The sequence below is a fragment of the Apus apus genome, chromosome 1, assembly GCF_020740795.1.
Source record: "Apus apus isolate bApuApu2 chromosome 1, bApuApu2.pri.cur, whole genome shotgun sequence".
Lineage (NCBI taxonomy): Eukaryota > Metazoa > Chordata > Aves > Apodiformes > Apodidae > Apus > Apus apus.
Genome location: NC_067282.1, coordinates 148307180 through 148329182, shown reverse-complemented (window position 1 = coordinate 148329182; position 22003 = coordinate 148307180). Strand labels below are relative to the sequence as shown.

Genomic DNA, 22003 nt, shown 5'->3' with positions numbered 1-22003 from the left:
CCCTCCCTCTCTGGAGGAAGCATTGGAGGTGCAATGAAGAACCACTCATGCATCAAGAGGATCCAGTTTAAGCTCATTTTCCTGCTGCTTTCACCTAACTTTGGAAATTCTAACAAACCCTTTCTTTACTAGCTTCAGATCAATGGAAAACCAAAATGCAGTCACTCACAACTGCTAACAGGAGGGGGAACAACATATTTACTGCAAACACAATGCCAGCAGTTTATGCTCCACCCCTGCCTTGGGAATCTGGAAATGCTTCAGTGTCAGAACAGAATAAAAGCCCTGGCCTCCAGCTCACTAGAAAATGTTATAAAAATACATGAGGAAGCAGCTAATGCTATAAAGAAAAAACCCCATAACTTCAGAGTTGCTTTTAAGATCAACTCAAACCACCAGTTGAAGTCTGCCTTGAAGAGAAAACAACTCCTACTCTGAGAATCTTATTAACAAAAAGAAAAAAGGACAATAAGGGAATTCTTCACTGATTGCTTAGGTCTTCCCATTTGCTTCCCACTAATGCAAGGATCACAAATAACTGAAAAGTCATCAGTTACTGTTATAAGAGCTAGAAACACAATGGAGGAATGAATTTGGAGCAGAGAGCTTTTAGCAGTTCCTTATGTGAAGTCTCTTAAAAAGGTCTAGAAACAATTCTGTAGAACTTTCAGTTCATGTGCTCTTCTCTGCTCCCCTGCCTCTAGAAACATGTATTACTTATTTCCCCAGGAGTTCCCCATAGGCAACTGCCATAAAAATTTAGCACCTTGCCATAAGACTGTGACAGTTTGAGCAGAACTGGACACACGCACAATCCATATCCTTACTAGAAGCCTTCTGAGCACGGGAAGCGCTCGCTCGTACCCCGTCCTTCCAGCAAACTGCAACAAAGCAATACTAAGCTCCTCGCCACTCATTTTGAACACCCACAACATAACTGCAGTACAGACAGGGGAAGTCATTTCAACATTTTGGAGGCTGCAGCCAGCAAGCTGCATGGCACAACAGCATGGAAGAGGGCAGAGTAAGGGTGAGAGTTCAGCAATTGCAGAGGAAGGTGGTGGTGGTGGAACTGGGGAACATCAATTAACAAAAAAACCCACGAGGCAACCAAGAAGTAACTTGGGAATTATTTTTTATGAAAGAGTAATACTCAGTATTACAATGCTTATCATGAAACCCTCTTCCCCCCAAGACAAATATACTCACGCTTTTCTCTGAATCATCCCCTCTTCTAAAGAAGGGCAGAAATGGGAAGTTTGTACACGTACACCTTTAAAAAAACAGACGTACACTTCAGTGTTTACAATGCTTTTGATAGGACAATCACTTTATTACAAAGAACAAACAATGCTTCAAAATAAGACTGATCAACTTGAATTGTACAAAATGTCAGTTTCCTTGTAGAGGTCATTAAGTAACAGGCCATAAGACTAAGTTCACGTCAAATCCGCTATCCTGAAATATCAGATAACAACAGTAATACTTATTATATCTTCAGTTTATGGCATGATCATGTGCTCTACTCCAAACTACATTCAAAAGATATTGCTATAATTACTTGGAAAACACAGAGTGTAGGTTATTGTTCATTTCCATTTTCACAAGGACATTCTTAAGGTGAAGCTGTAACAGTGTCTGCCAGAACTGGCATGACTGTCCTACACTTACACAGTCACAGCTTCCCTAAGGAGTTCAGTAAACCTAGACATTTCTACAATATGGATACTGTCATCCAATAAATTTCAGCTTCTGTTACATGTCCCTTAGCAATATATGAAATAAATGGATAACACAGATTCTCAAAGTGCTGATGTCAACAGACTTGCAAACTAATTTATAATTGAACAATCGGTACTTGTCCGGTATCTAGTTGATAGGCAAACAGGTGGGATTTAGGCATTATAAATACAGTTCTAAAAACAGACCACAAAGTGTATTTTACAGCGTGTACCACAATTTCATTTTAAAGTAAAACTGTGAGGAACTGAAGATTTGCATATGATCACTATTCCACATCACCCAACTTGGACAAAGAAGAGAAAGTGACATCTGGTGTCAAGTCAGCTGAAGAAAGCACACTTACAAGGAAATTATACTTTCATTGAAAATGCCACAGTTTTACCCTTTGGTACGTGTGACATACTCACTGGAAAAGAAATTGTGCAAAGCATGTGAAACCAAGTGCAAAAAAATTCCACCCAGACATACCCAACAGATTTTATTCTTAAATAACAACTCTACAATCACAGCTATCGACCAACAAAATCAAAGCCACAAGTGTTTTCTCTAAGGGCTTCTTCACAGTACTAATAAGAAAAACCAAGTTCTATTCTTCTAGTTAAACGGCTCATGTGTACGGCATTTTAGTTATCAGACAGTATTGGCAGTGAGATCATACCTGATGAAATGGACCATTCAAACACAAATATTTTAAAGCCAGGTAACTTCAGGAAAAGTCCTATACATTCGTACTATAGACACTGTTTTAAAGTGAATCTGGGATATCTGTCATTGTCATCAACACAGGATTTTTCTCTGGAGTAAAACCACATGTATTACTCCCGTGCCACAGTTAACACCACTGCAGCAATGCATGGTCCCCAGCACTTTCTATATGCTAATATAGCATGTGATGTGTTGCGATAATTAAGGCTGTATCAGCACTTCCATTACAACCCTGATTTTCAGGGTAGCTAAACCTTGGCCATTAAATCCACTCTGGGATATCTGAGCTGTTAAGTCTCTTCATATTTTAGCGATACTTCTCCCACCAAACCAGGCACAATTATTTCTTTTAGTTTATATATTTACAAACACTCTTAAGACAAATTTAACCAGCAGAGGCAAGAAATTCTACCTTGATTTATAGTCTTTTGGCATTTGGAGCAAAATTAAAGTGCAAAGTTTAAACTTTGTTGCACAGTAAATAATTTAGATTTTATTTTAAAATAAATCTTATTTAGGTGCCTCAATCTGTTTACCTAGTGACCTTGTCCAACTCAGCCATTTTCCTCTACACTTTGGTAAACATAGGTTTATATATAGATACATAAATAGCATTTGAAATGTTTACCTTTATTTCACTACTGTGAACAATTTTTTTTTCTTTTAGCATAGGAATGGATCAACCTATTCCTAGAAGTAATGCTTGTTGAATTTATCAGCTAGCTAGTTAATGTAAAATGATGCATAGTAAAAGGGAGATACTGAACTTGATTGGTAGAATATACTGGTAAAGCAAACAAGCACTTAAGAAGATTAACTGGAATAAATATGTTGAAGGTTGCCATATAACATGTGCAAAATTGCTTACCATGTATCCTAAACTTTGGTTAAAATTTTCAGATTGAAGTTTTACAGAAACATTATGGAAGCAACACAAGTGATTACAAACACAGGAATGAGGTAAGTTATTATTAGTGCAAAAAGCAAGCATATGCTAAAAGCAAAGCATATGGATTTAAAAAAAGAGAATGAATCTCATGGAAGTTTTAACACAAGACCAGAAAGGTCTCTTGTAAACATTGGTATTTACAAGTTTAAGATTTGTACAACTACAAAAGGATAATTCTAAATATTAGTAGTGCATTTACAACAAATTTACGTTTGTTTTTTTTTAATAAGAGCAATGGCTAAGTTTATCTTTTTCCTTTTAAATCTTCAGGGGATATCTTTCAAGATTAAGATATTTGTTACAAATAGTAGAAAAATCGTTTCTTTACAAAAAAATTATATATTAAAATATTATACATTTTAAGTTACTATATAATAACTGGAAATTTTCGCCTTGTACTCAGGCACCAGAATGAAGAATGTGGTAAAATGAACTGAAACCAAACAGAATTTGCTGATATACCAAATCTCATTAATTATCTATGCAAGATCTGGAGCAATCATGGGAACTCTACCTCAAATACTACTGCATGTGCCAATCATTTATTTGTTTTTAGTTTGAAACTGTGTCTCTTTTTACAATTTATCTATCACTACCAAAAAAGAGCTACTGGATAGCATAGGGTCCTCCTCCCCACCATCTTCAATATAGTTTCTATATGGTACTCATACCTGAGCAAGGCTGTATAACGCTCATGTTTCAAACGTAAAAAAGGTTATATATTTTTAAAGATAAAAACAATGCAAAAATAAAATATTTGTAGCATTTACAAATAGTACAAGAGTTACATTAAACACTACATTCGACACTTGAGATTTATATGTTGTTTCTACTTTGAGCTTGATGTTTTCATATCTGCAAAAAAGAAGGGAGACATGGTTAAAATGCTTCATAATTTCACAACGGGTACATGGTTAAATACTTTCAAACAACTATTGTTGGAGTGTTCTGGCACACAAATGACAGTCAAAACCCTCACCAATTAAAGAGTTAAAATAGTAGCAGAATACTAAACATCACAGAAGACAACTTATCCATTGTTGCTCTGCATCTTAGGAAAACACATGTCAAAAAACCAGCAGTGCTGTACTACTCAACAGTTTTTCAATCACACCTTGTGGATCACAGCCCACAAGCTCAGAGGTCAGCGAAAAGTGACACAAGGGTACATTGCTCCTAAAGGGGGTGGGCACACTCCTTTGCTCTGCCCTTCCTAACCTTCCTCCATGCTCACAGAAGCCAGCTCTGAACTAGTAGAAAGCTAGGCCAGAAGGGGGAAGGAGTGAGAGGAGGGGAGAAGCCAGCAAAACTTCTTGTTTTGAGCCTCTGGATCAGCTTACTTAAAAGGTGAGCCAGAACTGATCAGCCTAAACCCAGTCTTTATTTTCAGTGGATCCATTCCCAACCTCAACTCCTCATGAACCTGTACAAATTCAAGTGCAGGGATAAGGGATCAAAACTGTTTCTGATGCTAATACAGACTTCAAAGTGTATATGCATCACAAAAACACACCTTATGTCACCTTAAGAAATTTTTTTCTAATAAGAAGGGGAAAAGATTGAAAAAAAACCTGATTACACCCGTGCATGTTGCTGGATTCCTTACTGGAATGAAAAAAATTTGAGCTGAAGTGAAGCCCAGAGAAATCAGAAACTTACCTGGCTTTCAGTATTTGAGGGACTGGGTAAGACTTAAAAATCAACATTTTGGTACTTGCTTGTCTTTGTGAACAAATATAACAATTTTTGTAAAACGTTATGTCAAATTCAACAACTAAATAGTCTTAAAACTTCTGTAAGGAACAAAATTACATTTCAAGAATGTCACATGCACTGCTAAGAAAAGCACTGGTTCCAGAGACATAGATCCATGCCATCTTCTCAGCCACATCTACCAGCCATTTAAATGCTGCACCCAACATTGACTTTACCTTGAAGCCATCGAACTTGTGTGGCTGGTCCATACCCTCTCTCATTCTTTGCAGAGATTCTGAACACTATTGCAGGTCGGGAAGTGTAATCAACATGGGCATTAGAAAGCTGGGCAGCAGTCACTATACATGATGTTTTAAGACCACAGTATATTCTCATAAAGACAAGCTGACTTGGATTTTCCTGCAATTGCGTGGAACGGATCGCTAAGTAGGCAGAATATTCTAAAATATTCCCAGAGGGTGAAGCAGGAGGCTCCCAAGAAAGATGAATACAGTCTACACTCTGAAGAAAAAGGGAGAAAATACATATACATATATAAAATATATAAAAAACCACAACCAAACCCAGATGTTCTAAAGAACATCTGAAAACTCTAGCCTAACATTATCACTCTTTGGAGGTGAAGATGTGTCTGTTGACTTTTTTTTAAAAAGCATGGTAAAGCCTTGCAGATTCACGGATGCAGAAAGAGAAAATCATGGGGAAACTATCAGATGATGGAGTAAAATGTGTACCTTGTAACATGGTCAGTAAGTCTTAAAATAATTTGTTGTTCTTAAAGAATATTACATTGAGTAGCATTAACCAATTAAGCATTTGATACTCTTTTATATTAAAAATTTAACTCGGAAAAAAACCCCAACAACAAACCAACCAAAACCAATAGTTCTGAGACTAAGCTTGAGAAGGGAATTTTATCCAACAGAACTACAATTGCTTGTATTTCTCACCTTGGTGATTTTGACTGTTGAAGGAGCTCCAGGAAAACCTGGAATGCAAGTTTTGAATTCACTGACTTTACTGAAAGGTCCAACACCACATCCATTAATTGCAGCAACTCTGAACCTATACACTGTGCCTGGAAAAAGATCCTGTTTCTTAAGTAACCTGTAGTCTGGTACATCTGCACTTTCCGTCTGAAAATCAAGCAACATTTGTGTTAATTTTTAGAAATTTCTGAAAACAATTAGCCTAAAAAATATAAAGTGGGCAGTGATAAACTGAGATTAAGTTTAATTTTAACTAAAGTTTAATTTTAACTAAGAATTGATCTAACACTTTTGTACTTAAATCAAAATTTACAAAAAGGTTCTAAATGAGGCATTAGCTCACCTCAAAGCAGGTCATCTAAGAAGCAACCTGAGACTACATCTCTAAGCAAAAACCCCAGTTTTTCAGCCATATAAATGAAACTGCACCTCTTGGTCATTTTTACTAGGGAACTAAAAGTAAAGCAGCATTTCCAACTGCATAGCTTATGATGCAATTAGCATACTCTTCTGTCCCAAAAAAATATTTTTCTTTCAAAACCAGTTATTTCTATAGTTAGGAGTTTCAATTTGATGAGCAGGTAATGAAAATGTTTTTAAAGAAAGGCACTGTAACTTGGTAACAAATAGGCTTCTGAAACACTATGTGCTACTCTACTTCCATGTTTAAAATATTCATTGATGCATCCTTGAAACTTCCAATGGAACTATCTTCCTTCTGAATAATGTATAAGAAATCACAGTAAATGTGAACACTGTAAAATGTACTATGCTCTTGAAAACTAAGCTGTGCAGTATTTATAGTGAAGTGCTTTCTTTGCAAATCTTCTTTTCTTTTGTTTCTGTGTCAAGAAAACATATTCCCGTATTTTTAGTTTGCTTGGACATTACTAATTTACACTTTCAGCATCAAAACCGTAAGATTCTTTCAAGTTTTGCATATACAGCATTTTCATAAATTAACTCACGTGTGCAACAATGTGAAGTTACAGAAAAAAAAAATAATAAAATTCATTACAGTTCCATACCTAGTATTTTTAAACAGCCTAGCCTATGTCTTATTAGTATATTTAACAATACGCAAGCAAAGCTTCTGGAAACAGATACGAAACTGTTATCAAAGCATTTGAATGCTGTACTGAAGTAACATGAAAAAGTTGGGGTTTTTTTAAAGACTTTTTACTGGTCTGAAAGTTCAGCATGTTTAAAATCCTTTCCTAAGGCTAGAAATGTAACTATATGAAGAATTAGCAATCATAAGACATTCTGTATTTTCATACAAGAACAGCAGAAGATAATTAATCTGATTTAGGAAACTGTAAAAAAGTGTGAGCAAGACAGAGGAGGAACTACATGGTCAGAAAATACAAAACTAGAAGCACCGGATCCTGCTACAGTATCAGAAAATCCCACATTTTGTAAATCATATGAGCAACAGATTACAAAGTGGACATGTGCGAGTGTAACAGAGGAGAACTAGGAGCTACCTTGTTAGAGAGGCTCAGCATTTCCTCTGGCAGTAAGTAGAACTGGCTAACCACAGCACTGTTGTTCTTAAAAATTCCAACATCATACCACTGCCGGTCTCTTGTTTTCACTGGTGCCATTGGTCTTTGTGGAGTTTTCTAGTATTTGAAAACACGTCATGTAGACAACACATACTTCAATATAATGTAAAAAAAATGTTAAGACTATTATATGTAAGAGACAACCCCCTTTCATGCCAATGTTACTTTCTTACACTTCAAAGGAATATGCATGTATTATTAAAATACTGTTCAAAACGAATTGGTTCTTAGACATTGATTTAGACACAGTCCATCATTCAAGAAAATAAAAAAATAAACAGTTGGGATATCACCTCTGACATTCTAGTTTAAACAAGGAGGGGAAGTTTAAAGCTGTAGAACTAGGTGTCTGTAGCAGCATGTAGTTTTGAGTTCATTTCAACCAGAGTTCAAGAAGTTTCACAACCTGGTCCAACATCAGTAGCTCTACCTGTGATTCAGCTATACCTCAGCCCCAAACACATTAACTTTCAAGCTGCTGCTGAACTCGCCTGCAGTTGAGAACAGGGCCTCTGCTGTGGCAGGGGGCAAGGCTGGTGGAGGGTAAGGCAACTATTCCTGACTGACCCAGAAAGACAAACCATCTTTCTTGCTTGTCTTCAGGCACCACAGAGGGCGCTTGCACAGTCTGTGACCAGCACTGACAGGCCATGATCCTGCTAGCGTGGAAAAGGGGAAGGAGTGGCAGCTGCTATTGGCAAAAGCACCCCAACCCTTTAGTAAAAGCTGCGTCTTCCCATCCTTAGCTCCTCTCTTTTGGAGGCAACAATGGCACCTTGGTTTTGTGTATTAAGTTGTAAGCAGGTGAAATAGGAAGCATTTACTTTTTCAGGCAGTATTTACAGCTTGCATAGTCAGTCCCCATCTCCTCTAGGGAAAAACATCAAGATGTCAGTTTAGTTACGTTTCAAACCTGTAGATCAGCAGCTAACACTAGTGTGATCTAAAATATACTTCATTTTAAACTCAGAAAAAACATTACATTTGCACATCATGCAGCAGAGACCATTCCAGTGTGCCAGTCTGTAAAATGATTCAACAGCTGAAACACATACTTGGATCTCCTCCCAGATACACAACTGCTACTTAGTCTCAAGTCAAACCCACAAAAATGCCACTAGTTTTACAACAGAAATGTTTACCACTGTACTATTCACTTCAAGCCCTAAATATACATTGCTTTTCTTTCAGAGAGATAATTAAAGGAAAACAGAAAAGCCCTCACAACTAATAAACAGAAGAATAAATACAGCAATTTGATCATACTTTTTCAGACTTACAGAGGAATGTGGATCATTTGTCTGTCCGATACTGACCCTTGTTGAGGGCATAACACAAGCAGTTTCAGCAGCTAGAAACAAAAAGTTGTGTTTAAAAAGCTTAAGTGACATGAAAAATTTAACATAAAGTCCACAGTGTATGAAAGTTGACCTCAATAGCCATTTACAAGTATTTGTTGCAAGAGCATGTCTCAGACTTCTCTTGCATGCAGTTCTATTTATAACACAACTAATTTTGGTCTGCATGATATCCAAAGAACAATTGGAAGAGCCTGGCATTGCAGGCTGCTACAGACAAGACAGATAGAAGGCAGGACTCAGAAAATACTAAAAAGTGTCAGAATTATGAAATCAGTATAAAATATTTGTGAACTAATAATCTAAATACCAGATTGAGGCACATATTGATGACATTATATGAATAGTCTAAGCATGAAATCTTAATTTGAATGCATTCTTTCTGACATTAATACAGTCTGAACTTAAGCAGTTAATCTTTAAAAAATCCTAACAAATGGGGAAAGAACATTTAGTAAATTCTAAATGGAATCTTGAAAAAAAAAAAAAAAGACATTAAAGCACTAAGCACATGAGCAACACAAGGGGATATTGGTATTCTATACTTGTGTTTCAGGGCTTTGCTTTTTAAATACAATACTGTTTGGTAAAAACTACACTACTCACACAGCATCCATAAAAAAACACAGTTTCTCAGTTAACACTCAAAACACTAGCAAGCACAGCCTGTTGGTATGGATGAAAGACAAAACTTGAAAAAAATATCAGGATGTTTGGTTTCTGCTTTGCTGCTTATTTCAGCTATGTCAAGCAGACTGTCAAGAGGTCACCACATTTGACAAGTGGTGAGCTAGCCTCATGAACTGGATGTATTTGTTACACAGGTCAATTGTTTAAAATCAAAACCATCCAAGGTTACTATCTGTAGTCTTTACCTGAAGCCTAAATAAGCGGACAATCACTGAATGAAAGCAAATGTGCTATGGGCACCAAAAGGGGCTGCTACTGCTGTTTGGAAAATGGGCCTTTGCATAAATGAAGATTTAAAGGACTCTCAACTTAGAGGAAATAAAGTGTTTACGCATATATAAAAATAATACCCTGATTTAAAAAGATGTTTAAATCATAGCAGAAATCATCCAGGCTACCCAAGGTTTTCAATTCCCAAAGCCCCATCTCAACCCCAGGTACTAGTACAAGATGGGAATCCCACCACACTAGGAGAAACTCTGATGGCCTTAGATATAAATAGCTCAAAATACAGTATGTGAAACACATTTCAAACCTTCAGATTTTGAATTGAATGTTGTTAGTGAAGTTTCATCTTTAACAACTGCCCCATTTGTACTTGATGATTCAGTTTTAACAGCCTGCTGGGTTACCATAGTTTGCGTGCTGGAGACAGTACTGGATACAGAAGCATCAGGATTTACAGTTCGTTTGTCCAAGTCATGTAATTCACCTACATTTGCTGAAGTCTGAGAACCTTAGAAGAAAAAAAAAAAATTAACCAGAACTCAATATTGATAACACCTAACAAATCTGGACTTGATCTAATGGCTTTAGTTTCAGAAAAAAACAGAGTTTAGCTCAGATTTAGGCTAGAATAGATCTGATTATAGTCATTCCTAATGCTTTCTTTAGATATATAACTTATTAAGAGTTTGTCTGCATAGTCATAAATAGATACATGTAAACAGTTACATTAAACCAGCAATTTCATTTGTTTGAAGCTTGCTATTCTATATCTATTTGGTTACAAAAGGACTAATTAGCAAAAAAAAAAGTATCTACACAAATCAGTATCACAGATTTGTAGCAATCGATTTAAGATTAACCACTGTGGGAGTCTATTATGTGGATCACAGTGCTAAGTGAGAAACACTTAAATTACACTGTGAAGTAAATTAAAATCTAACTACCTGTAAATTACATGAAACAGATCAGATGATTGAGCCTGCGTTCACCACACTGAACTCAAAGTATTTCAGTGAAATGCCTGTGTCACAGAATCAGTGCCTAGTCATATTCTACTTCCTCTACAATCAGAAACAAACATGCTCCTCTCTACCTTGCCTAAAATTTTACATCAGCAAATAGCTTTTCTCTACTAATGAAGAAAAACTGTCAAAGAGAGCCTGGAGTTACTATCACCTTAATGTTGTAAAGTTTATCTGGTCCTGTCAGTCTGTTCTTTGATGTTAAAAGGGCTATTTATGTTTAAAGAGACACATCTGCCATCATAGCAATGAATATAGAGTCCCTTGCAACACTTCAAACAACTTAAGATTTCATTTTTCCCCATATCTTCTAAAAATATGTACAGCAACAACTAGCACAAGTTGGTTGTTTTTAAACTACAAAGGCTTCTAAAATAACGTTAAATTGAAAGGCAGAAATAACCTAATGTTTATGAGATTAATTTTAACTCTCACTTTTTAATTAATTTTTATTCTATAGTTATCTTACTTGAAGTACAAACAGGCAGAAGAGAAGAGGCATTTGATTCTTTGAATCCTGTCTCATCTGCATGGGTTTTCATAGTCTCCTGAGTAATCTTGTTTTCAGAGGCTGTGACTTTTTCTTTTCCTTCTACTTTTAATAATGAGTTGGATGAAAGGGAAACTTGGACCTAACAAAACAATATTTGTTAATGTTCAACTGCAAAGTTCAGAAATTTCAGTTGCAAACATGGTATGAAAATGCCTCCTCAAAAAAACCAAACAGAAATCCTACAACAAATCCCCCTAGCACTTCAAATTGAAACAAGAAACCAACACCACAATCCACCTTATCTTAGCCATTTAAGCAAAGTCTTTAATCAAAGACTTAAAGTCAAAGCTGACTTAGAAGTGTCCCTGACACATACTACATTTTATCTGAGAAGAAGCTCACATTCTTACAGGCAACTTCATTGACATGCACATTTACTCCACTGGCTATACTTGAGAGGATGGAAAAAAAAAATCACAATTACAGAGACTTTCACCATTTGCTTTCCTGGCACATACCTAACATACTTCCACTGTTAGTAAAATTCACAGTATTTCTACATGTGTTTTTTACAAGAATACGTTACGGATCCCATAACGACCTGAGGTCTTAAAACAGTTAAGAAAGGGTCTAAATTTCTAAAAATGTGATTACTCAGCCAGAGTTTTTTCCTCCCTTTTAAATTGTTAAAACAGTGGAACATGAACAACTGCACCACCAGAATAGACAACTGGGTTTATACTATAGTAGGAACCTACAACTAAGCAGACTAGCATAAAAATACTAAAAAAGAAGGAATATGCCTTATCCATCTTCCTCTCACATTAATTTCACCAACATTTTGAGGATGGATAGTATTTCTACTGGCATCAGGCTCCCAGTTAGCATTCTGGAAGTCAATACAGTTGCAGTTTCTATTCTGCATTACCAGGAAGAGGACTTTAAAGACTGTCTCTCAATCAGAAAAGTAAGAAGGATGTACGAAAACAGATACTACTTCAGCAGATGCCCTTTTTTGTTTTGTTTGAGTTTGTGCTTTTTCTAAGGCCTAAAAGGTATGCAGGGACTTTTAAAACTGAGAAAATCTTTTGGCAGTTCTTTCACTTTCCACGCTACTTTGCCACCAAGGCATTTTTCAGTTTACACTTACATTATTGGGAATGACATTATTTGTTTGGCTGGGATGATCCACCTTCATTTCTGGATAAGGGACATTAGGCAATGATTGAGGACTTTGATGTAGAGAAGAGCCACCTTTCAGGTAAACAAAAGCAAATTCCAATCAGTTACATAAAACTTAATATTATGTTGGTTGGAATCTATTTCAGAAAGCAAGAGGAAGACCCAAAATTGCCTAAAGGAAGACTTGGTTCTAAGACCAAAATGAAACCACATGGGCAAACAATCGGTTAAAATCCCTTTCTCACTCTTTTATTTTTCAAATAATTTCCAGCACTCTACAAATATATTAATATTCAGATAGCTAGCCAAAACTGACAGAGACAAGTTAAAGATGAATTTTCCATAATTATGACGCACATATTTTGGATATATCCAAATAAGTAGAGTCTCTCTCTCAAAATCATTATTATTAACTTGTATTAATTACTTATGCAATCCTCTACCTTTTGACAAACATTAGTGTCATGTGATCTGACTACTACCTTGTGAACTCGATGTCTCCGGAACCCCAGTACCAGGTATTCCAGCCACTGACGGCACTGGTGAGTCAGCATGTAACTGAAGAAGATATCCTTCAACTGTAGGTACTTCATCCCACTTCACTTGAAAAGAGTTGGTTGTAGCTCTAATCAGCTGTACCTGTGATGGTGCCGGAGGTTTCTCTAAAAGAAACCAATGAAAAAAAGATGGCATGTTGGAAATTGCTCTCCTTGATCCATTTAAGAAATATTTATATAATGCAAGCAAAATCAGTATCTCCTTTGTCACTTATGTACAATATATACCACATTCAACAAGAAACTGCTGTCAAACGTGGCAACTCAAGTCAGAGAATTATAAAGTGTCATTCTCTAGAGTGTTCAAAATGCTGAAGTTTTGATGTTTTCTTTGTTTTTTAACGGCTCTGCTGCTGCCAATAAGTCTTTGGGTTGTATTTACATCATCAGGGGGATTAGAGAGGTAAGAGATCCTCTTCCTCTCCTAAAAGGCTGTACACAGCTCTTTGGCTCCTAAAGCTTTAAGTAGTCCTGGTAATGACTCAGAAAAGATTGTGCTTGCTTTTTGCTCAGTTGCTGTAGCTGAAGTGAGCTTTCCCTAGGCACGATTCACTGCCAATGACCTGTTCCTCTCACTTGCCTTGATGCCTGACTAGGCTTCACGCTCAAGCACATCCCTTCCCTGCTACTCTTTTTCATCTTCTGACCTTCCTGAGGATAAAAACAAAACAAAAAACCAATATCCTAAATATTTCGCAATCTCCAATAATCATTCTCATGCTTCCACTTCAGCAGGCAACAACTCCTTCCCAAAAGTACTATTCTAGTTCCCTTTCTCCCAATACTATTTTGATGTCCTGCATCAAGCTAGCTACTAACGAGTAATTAGTGCTCCAGAATTGCCGTCAGCCCCAGGAACAATTTGGTCCTTTCTCAGATTCAACAGTATCTTTCTGCAGTCCAAGAGATGAGGAAGCAGCAGCAGCAATGATCCCAAGAGAAAGAGGGGGCTGGTAAAAAAAGAGTAAGTAGCAGCAGAACAGATCACTAAGATGAGAGGGCAGGAGCCCTGAGTTGAGGTAAAACACTCCTTAGTACCTTCTATCTACTGACCATGGCATGCAATGCAGAATTGAGACACAAAGTTCTTTCAGCAGCTTCAAACAAGCCTTCCTAATTTCTTCAGTTTAAGCTATAGCTGTAGCCTTCAAACAGTCAACAGTGAAGTACGTTTTATTTAAATAAGCTTTAAAATGTAAATAAACTTCTGAGTTTGCTACAACTTTAGATATTTTGATCATCAGTGATGCCAGCATCACATATTAATAAAATATGGAACACAGTACAAGTCTCTTATTTATTTCTGACTCACCAGTATCAAGGTACCAAAGATCTTTGCAGCAAACTTGATTGTTCCAAGCTTTTCTGTAACCATCTCTACCACTCCAGATATACAGACGAGTGCCAACTGCTACAGCACAGTGTCCTGCTCTTGGCCCTGGTAACAAGTTACTTTTGTCCTCCTGGCAATCTGAGATCAGACCTATCCATTCTGTGGTATCTAGTAAATGAAACTCAAAAAATTTAGTTTCTAGACATTTTCCAAGACAAGTAATACAGATGTTAATAAACTTAACTGCTCAGAGAAAACAAAAATAAATCACTGTTATTATAGACAATTGCATTTAAATTTGCAATATTACAAAAAGCAGGTTGCAGGTTTGCAAGATATATTCAACTAATAGAGGGTGAATATTCTGACCTCTGGTTGTCTCTCTCAGGCAAATACAAGATTCAGGGATAGTACTGATGTCAGTTATTAATTGAAATAAGTAAAATTGTGGGGAAAAAAATTATATTTGGGAAAAAAAATCACATTAAAAAAACCCAAAAGAGACATGCAGAATAAAACCAGAGCTTACATAACAGTGAAACAGAAAGAATTAGAGAAAACCAGATCCCAATTAGAGAAAAACACATCCCAAGTAGTCTACATCCTGCCCTTGAGACAGGCCTACAGGACACCTGCAAGACAGATGAAAGGGATGGAAAGGAGCACTCCCTACAGCTTATCTTGGTTCTGGCCTTGAGCACTAGGTAGAAAACACTGAGTAATTAGATTTGCCATATTAATGTATCATTAATACATTAATGTGCTGTGAGCATGCTAAAACACCCACCCATAGGCTAGAGGGACCAACAGAGAGCCCCCTGCTCTTTGAGCATTCCGAGTGACATTTTTGAGCACTGCCACTTTAAATGGAAGTGAAGAACTCGTTAACCAATCATGTGTGCGAATTATAGAATATAATTAGAGATAAATTTATTTTTCACATTTTTGGGTATAAAAGTAGCACTTGTGTTTCAGGAAGCTGAGTTTGCTTTGTGGAATACCACCCTGTTCCCTCTTCTGTGCAGAACTGGATATTAAGGCAAGTATCTTAGCTCTGTGTGTGGATTGGCTTCTTCCACACCAGGTAATGGACCCCGCTTTTGGGACAACATTTCTAACACATTTAGAAAACACTAATTTCAGGATCTGTCTTGTGTTCTACTATAAATGAAGAAGGATTACCTGTGTTACTTAGCATTAAAGTTCTATGAGCAAAGATTTGCATCAGCAAGCCTGCTGAATGTTCAAATAAAAATAACAATAAAAAAATCACCGACATTTTCTTTTGTCAGCTAGGATTACAACTGTGTACACTAAAACTTCTCTTGTGGTCTCAAAAATACTTACTCTACTCTGTTAGAAAAGTATTAATTGAAAATGCCCACTCCCAGAAAGGCAGAAACACTGACCCAAATTAAGATAAGAAAATGAACCAGTACATTTCCATTCACCATCATGAGCAGAAATTTCACCTCCTGCTGACTGTGGAACCCATCCACCAAAAACATACATTCTGAAATAGAGGAAAAGAGGGAAGAGGGAAAAAGAAAAGCCAATTAACATCCAGATCTGCTGCATGTGCTCTCTCAAACTAGGACAAAACAGAAAATTTCCACTGCTTTCAGTTCTGGTTTATAGCAGATTTAGTGTGTAGTCTCTTTAGAAAGCATTGTTGCACACATGTATCTTCTGACATTTTTAGTAAGTTAACTGATTTAAAAAAACAATTTAAAAAAGCCCACCCCAAACTCCTCAAACATCCTGGATTAATACTGTATCTTTTCTACAAAACACCAAACTGCCAACAGTCTGCAAAAACCACACATTTACATGGAACTTCTACAACCTTTACTGCACACCTCTTGATAAACTATTTTAAAATGAGAAGACTGGTATATAAGTCAGGTATCAAAATTGAAAAACATGAAGCAGGCTACAAACTGGTTACATTTTATATAAATAACATACAGCTAAGCTCTTGGATCAGAAGATACAAAGCTTTCACACTTCTTTCCCCCCCCTTGCCTCTTTCTCTTCACACCAGCTTGTAAACTGATATAAAATGGACTGAAATCCATTTTTAGAAGTTAATTTTATCAATGCTATCTGCCAAAAAGCAAAGTAATGTGGAACAGACTACAGAAAAATTGGCCCATCAAAATGTGGAATGGTTTTGCCTAGAATTAGTTCTACTCTTTGGGCAGTTTCTTTGCGCAGCTAGTTCACTGTGTCACAGACACAGAGTTGACTCCTAACAAAGACAGCTCAGGTTCAGCTGAGACCATCCCAGGATGCAGAAAGAAGCCCAGGTGCATTAGGAAGCCTGAAAAGCTGCTTGTGGGTTGGGCAGATACAGATACACTGACTGTGTGATACTTAAATTAACAAACAGTACTTTTTAATTTCCACTGAGGTAGGGTAACAGAAGCAGAAAAGTTCTCTACAAGGCTGAGGGTTTATACTGAGCAGTAGTGCATAAGCATCATCATTCTCCTACTAAGTGTACCTTTCTAGAGGTGAGCTTTTAACAACAGACATACTTGTTTCCTATTACATTGGCTGTATGGAGACTGCGAGGAAGTGGCACTGTCCCTTTAGTTTCTGGTCTTGACCAGGTCATGGTTTCTAAAAGAAAAAAAAGAAAAAGCTTCAAGCAGCTTATCACTGTGTATTTCAGTACCTGGAATTAGGATGTAATATACCTCCAACATTCAATAAAACTAAATTTCAGCTTTTTGAGATAGCCACTTTAAGAAAGAAGGTGCAAAAAAAAAAAATTATTTAAAGCTTCTTTTAAAATTCACAGGAAATACTAGTAAACAAATTGCTTATCAGTTTATCAAAAAGATACATTACGGTTTCATTATGGTTATTTAACTTGGCTATCACAGTGACAGTCTTTAATGGTCTCTAAGGAAACAATCTCGTAGTGTAACCAAAATCAGTGAAGACACTATATGCAATCAGTGCTGTATACATTTAAATTAAAAAATTACAAAAGGTTAACACTATGGTGTGAGTCCCAACAGTATCTGTACATCATGCAATGAATCATTATATACTGCAATTTTTCCTCTAAGCCAATGAGGCCCCTGCACTGACTTTTACTGGCAAATCAACTCACCTATGTCAAGTTCCCAGAGATCATTCAGCCGACAGCCACACATCCCTCCAAAAATATAAATCTTTGGACTTCCTAAATCTTTTCTGCAGTATACGATGGCTGTGTGAGATTCTCGGGGAGATGGCAAGATCCCTTTGGTCACAGGAATACTCCAGCCAACAACTCCAGAACCGTGTTGCAGCTCCAGTTCATAGAAATCATTTAAATATCTAAGATATCATTGACAACGTAGGAAAAATTTGCTCATTAGCAAGCTTACAAATGAGCTTTAAACCCTGATCACTTCCAAGTGTTACAGACTTCTGTCTTGGAAGATTTTAAAATCCCAAAACATTTGTTAGCATTTTGGACAGTACCAAAACTAAATGGATTTAAAAGAAAAAAAAGAACTATCCCAACTTGTTGCCTCTAAGGAAACACGCTTTTGTATCACTTGATACACTGTAATACATGAAAGAAACATTCAAAACTGGTAAATAACATTCTTAGCAGAAATTACTAAATATGGACAAACTGCAAAGTTGTGAGAAATACACGACATGGGACACTAGAAATTAATTTATCCAATTCTAAGGCAACAAAGGTGAAAAGAATTTATCTTCTGATGCCTTCAAGCTAGCCAACAGACAATTAGCCATTTGTTGCTCCATCTTTTGGCAAGTTATTTTTAGATAGCCATCTCTGAATCTTGCCATTCACACCAGATACCTCTTTTTTACTGCACTAAACAGTAATGTGTCACAGCATTACAGGGGAAACTTCAGCTATGAATTCCCTGATGACTGATGAGACTTTGCTTCTAACAAACAAGCCATTCTTAAAAACATCATCTGAAGTACTAGGAAAAATACCAGTCTACTCAGGTTTTCCTCCAAAAGTGCTAGACCTGTCAATCAGTGTTACATATTGTGGGATTAGCAGAAGAAATACTTAACCTTCTTAGCATGGAACCCCTCCACTGCACAAATAATACTACTGCAAGTACTTGGTACACACAACAGCCACCCTAGAATGTTTCTCTTCGAAGTTGTAGTATCTAATAATTTATTTTTAAAGACATTGAATTGAAATCAAACCAGCATACCTGGGAACATTATTATTTGAATCCTCACTTTCATTTGCCAGGCCACCGAATAAATAGCACTTGTTACCATATAAAGAAAAGCTGTGGCCAAGTCGAGGACAAGGTGGTGATCCAGTGGAAGGAGCTTGAGGTTTTACTTTTTTCCAAAGCCATCGACTTGCCTTAAAAACAAGAAATATATATTCAGAAATACCTTAATTTATAGTCATAGTCAATCAAATTTGCTCATATACTTTCTGACTTATTTTTAAGGGAATGTTGGGCTTTCCTAAGGATATATGTTGAAAGGGAGCTAACCTTCATAAAACACTAAACATTTTAAACTGTATTTAGACTACATGGTAGTGTCTTTTTCAAAGTTATTTGGATTTTCTCCATCTTTAGAAGCTATTTTAAGAGCTTATTATTCCTGGAGCACAGCAAAATTCATCTTTCTTCTGCAGTTGGTACTATAAAATATGTTTGTTCATAAACAGATAAATAAAGTAGTCCTGTAAACTGAAAAATCTTCATACATTTCCTACCTGTAATTCATATAAATCATTACTGTATCTTCCATATTCGACCATTCCTCCAAAAACTAGTATTCTGGTACCATCACAAACAAATCCATGTGCTGCGCAGCCTGGAGGAATATCTCCCCTTACGGCAGGAAGGAACCACTGATTTGTAGCTACAGAAAAAAAAAAAAAAAAGAAGATGTTTCAAACACTGAGAAGTATATTTTTCAACACCTCTGCTTTCTAAAGAACGACCTTTCACCTGTAGATAACTGTGAATAGCCTGTTTGCTTAACACAAAGACCTACTTTAATTAAAACTTTTTTTTTTAAAATAAGAAGAAAAACAAACACCTCTATCAAACCAATATTACTCAACCTGTGAATGAGCACATGAGGTCACTGTAACTAAGTCAGTTACCAAGGGTCACCCAGAGATGTGATTTTGGCAATGACTTGCCAAAAAAATGGCTAATGAGGAATGTAAGTGCAGTTCTACACAAAACGGATAACTAAGCTAACTCAGAGGGAGCTAGCCCTAGAAACAGAATTACTAGAGCTACAGCAGCATGGCAGCCTGCCTGGATTTAATAGCTCTATTGAAAAACTAATTACACTGATCCGGGACCAATATTAATATCTACAGAGCACTGCATTGAAAGAGCAACTGAGACTGCCTGATCCAGCAGCAGCATATTGGTGTTCAAACTGTTCTGGTATGGAAGAGTTACAGGAGGGATTGTCTCCTTTTTCCTAAGTTTTTTTTGATGAACACACAGTGTGAAATTAAAGCTTCCAGAGAATGCTGCTGCAGGGGGTTAAGTCCTTGCTGTGTGCCAGCTCAAAAAAAAAAAAAAAAAAAAAAAAAAAAAAAAAAAGGAGTCAGTTTGGGACAAATACCCATCTGGGAACTGGAACAACTGAGTTGTGATCCTTTCTGTCACCACCAAAAAGGGAAAACACCTTTAGCAGAAAGTCTGGGCAGAAAGAAAAATAATAAAAAAATAGAAGTGACGTTAAGATTCTCTCAAAGAGTACCCATCAGAACCTCTGTTCTGAAAGACAGTATAATTGTACTACCTAAAAGCTTTATTTAGATTACTCAGCAAAACAGAAAGGTTATTTTATTTTTCCCCAAAAAATGTGACTGAATACACCAGGACTTTAAACTACCATGGAAAAATCTGCTTGGAAGAACTCTAACAGCAACCATTTTCCTCTTAATAAACTTCAAAACCCTGCAAAATATGTTTGTGCTGTCAGATTCTACCTCCGAAACACCCAGAAAAAAACAGTCACTTTTTTTATATGTATTTAGGGGGTGGGAGGCATAAGAATAATTTTTGGAGGCTTAAAAGTTAGCAAGTTAAAAGGCTAGTTAGCATGCTCTCACTTCCATACTTTTGGCGAAATTAGAAGCTTCTAGTGAACAGTGCTGCACACGCAGCCAGGAGGGGCTGACTGAGAAGCACGGACCAGCCACCTCACTGACTCTCCCGTCTCAGCCCAAGCTCCGAGATCACACACAAGTCCTCTAGCCTCACACAGCATCCCGTACAGTAACTACTCGAGGCATCTCATCTTTCACGACTGGTCTCGGGCAGCTTCCTGTTTGGAAAGGCTCCCAGTGCCAACATGTTCACTTTTCTGACCAAGACTTCTATTTCAGCCAGTTCAGCAGCTCTCGTGGGCCGCCGCCAGAGGGAAGAAGGGGGAGCTGGGCACGCGAAGAGGCTAATCCAGCCAGCAGCCAGCCAGCCGAGACCCGCCAGGGGAGACTGCACCCCAAGACGAGGGGCTGGGAAAGCAGAAAAGACCCGAAGCACAGCAGGAGATCTTCCAGGTTTCTTTTTCCCCAGAAAGGAGCATTAACCCCCCCGCATCAGCCAGGGCGCCGCACAGCCCCGGCGGGACCCCTCGCTCGGGCGTATTTCTCCCTCCATCCCTCGCCCCGCGTCGGCTCCAGGCAGCTTTTCAGCCAGGGGCGGCCCGCCCGCCGCCGCGGAGCCCCCCCCGGGGAGGGCGGGAGGCCCGGCCTGCGGGGGCGACCCCTCCGCCGCGGGGCGGCCGGTGCCGCGACGGCGACAGGACCGGCGCCCGGCGACAGGACAGCCCCGCCGCCCCGCCTGACAGCCCCGGGCTCCCCCGGCCCGGCCCGGCCCGGCCCCGCCTCCTCCCGGCCCCCCCTCCCGCACCGCACCGCACCGCGCCGGGCCGCGCCCGCCGCCCCGCCCCGCGCACCGGTGTTGTAGACGTGCAGCTCGTCGGCGATGCCCTCGTTGCCCCCCCCGAAGATAATGACCAGCTCGCGGATGGCGACCGCGCGGTGCCCGTGGCGGGAGCGCGGCACCGGCCCGGTGAAGGAAGACACCCGCCTCCAGCTCAGCCCAGCGGCGGCCGCCGCCATCTTACCGCCGCTCCCACAATGCGCCGCGCGGCCGGGGCGGGCGGTGGCGGCGGGCGCCGCGGGTCACGTGACGGCGGTGGGGCGGTTTCCCCCGGCGCTGAGGGGAGGGAAGGAGGCCCCGGGCCCGGCCCGCCCCGCCCCGCCCCGCCCCGCCCGCCGCTCGGGGCCCGGGCTGCTGCCCCTGGGTGCCGGGGCCCGGCCGGGAGGCGCAGCCGCAGAGGCCCTTTATCTCGGCGGGCACGGCGGCTTCTGTCGCAGGCCCCTCCTCTGCGAGGCTTCCTCCGCTCCCCCAGGAGCTGCCGGTCTCGGCCCGACTTCGGCGGGAGCCCTGTCGGGCGGCTGGCGGAGGGAAGCCG

At 38.8% G+C, this 22003-nt stretch overlaps 1 protein-coding gene across 4 annotated transcripts; it reads right to left on the bottom strand.

Annotated features, from left to right (window-relative positions):
• Nucleotides 1–1302: 1302 nt before the first annotated feature.
• HCFC2 (host cell factor C2) lies at nt 1303–21654 on the bottom strand. 4 transcript variants are annotated; one of them, XM_051625630.1, is made up of 16 exons: nt 21482–21648; nt 19266–19414; nt 18742–18902; nt 17658–17866; nt 17074–17158; nt 15943–16046; nt 14513–14701; nt 13126–13305; nt 12612–12715; nt 11438–11600; nt 10254–10454; nt 8951–9021; nt 7590–7727; nt 6064–6249; nt 5329–5614; nt 1303–4252 (listed from the first exon to the last, which is right to left on the bottom strand). In XM_051625630.1, exons 1-16 carry the CDS (start codon nt 21645–21647, stop codon nt 4227–4229), a joined length of 2418 nt encoding a protein of 805 aa, XP_051481590.1. In that variant the 5' UTR covers nt 21648; the 3' UTR covers nt 1303–4226. The 4 variants fall into 4 exon arrangements, with proteins under 4 accessions (XP_051481590.1, XP_051481588.1, XP_051481596.1 ...); XM_051625628.1 differs by having other exon boundaries at nt 1303–5614; nt 21482–21654; XM_051625636.1 differs by having other exon boundaries at nt 1303–5614; nt 15973–16046.
• Nucleotides 21655–22003: the final 349 nt, after the last annotated feature.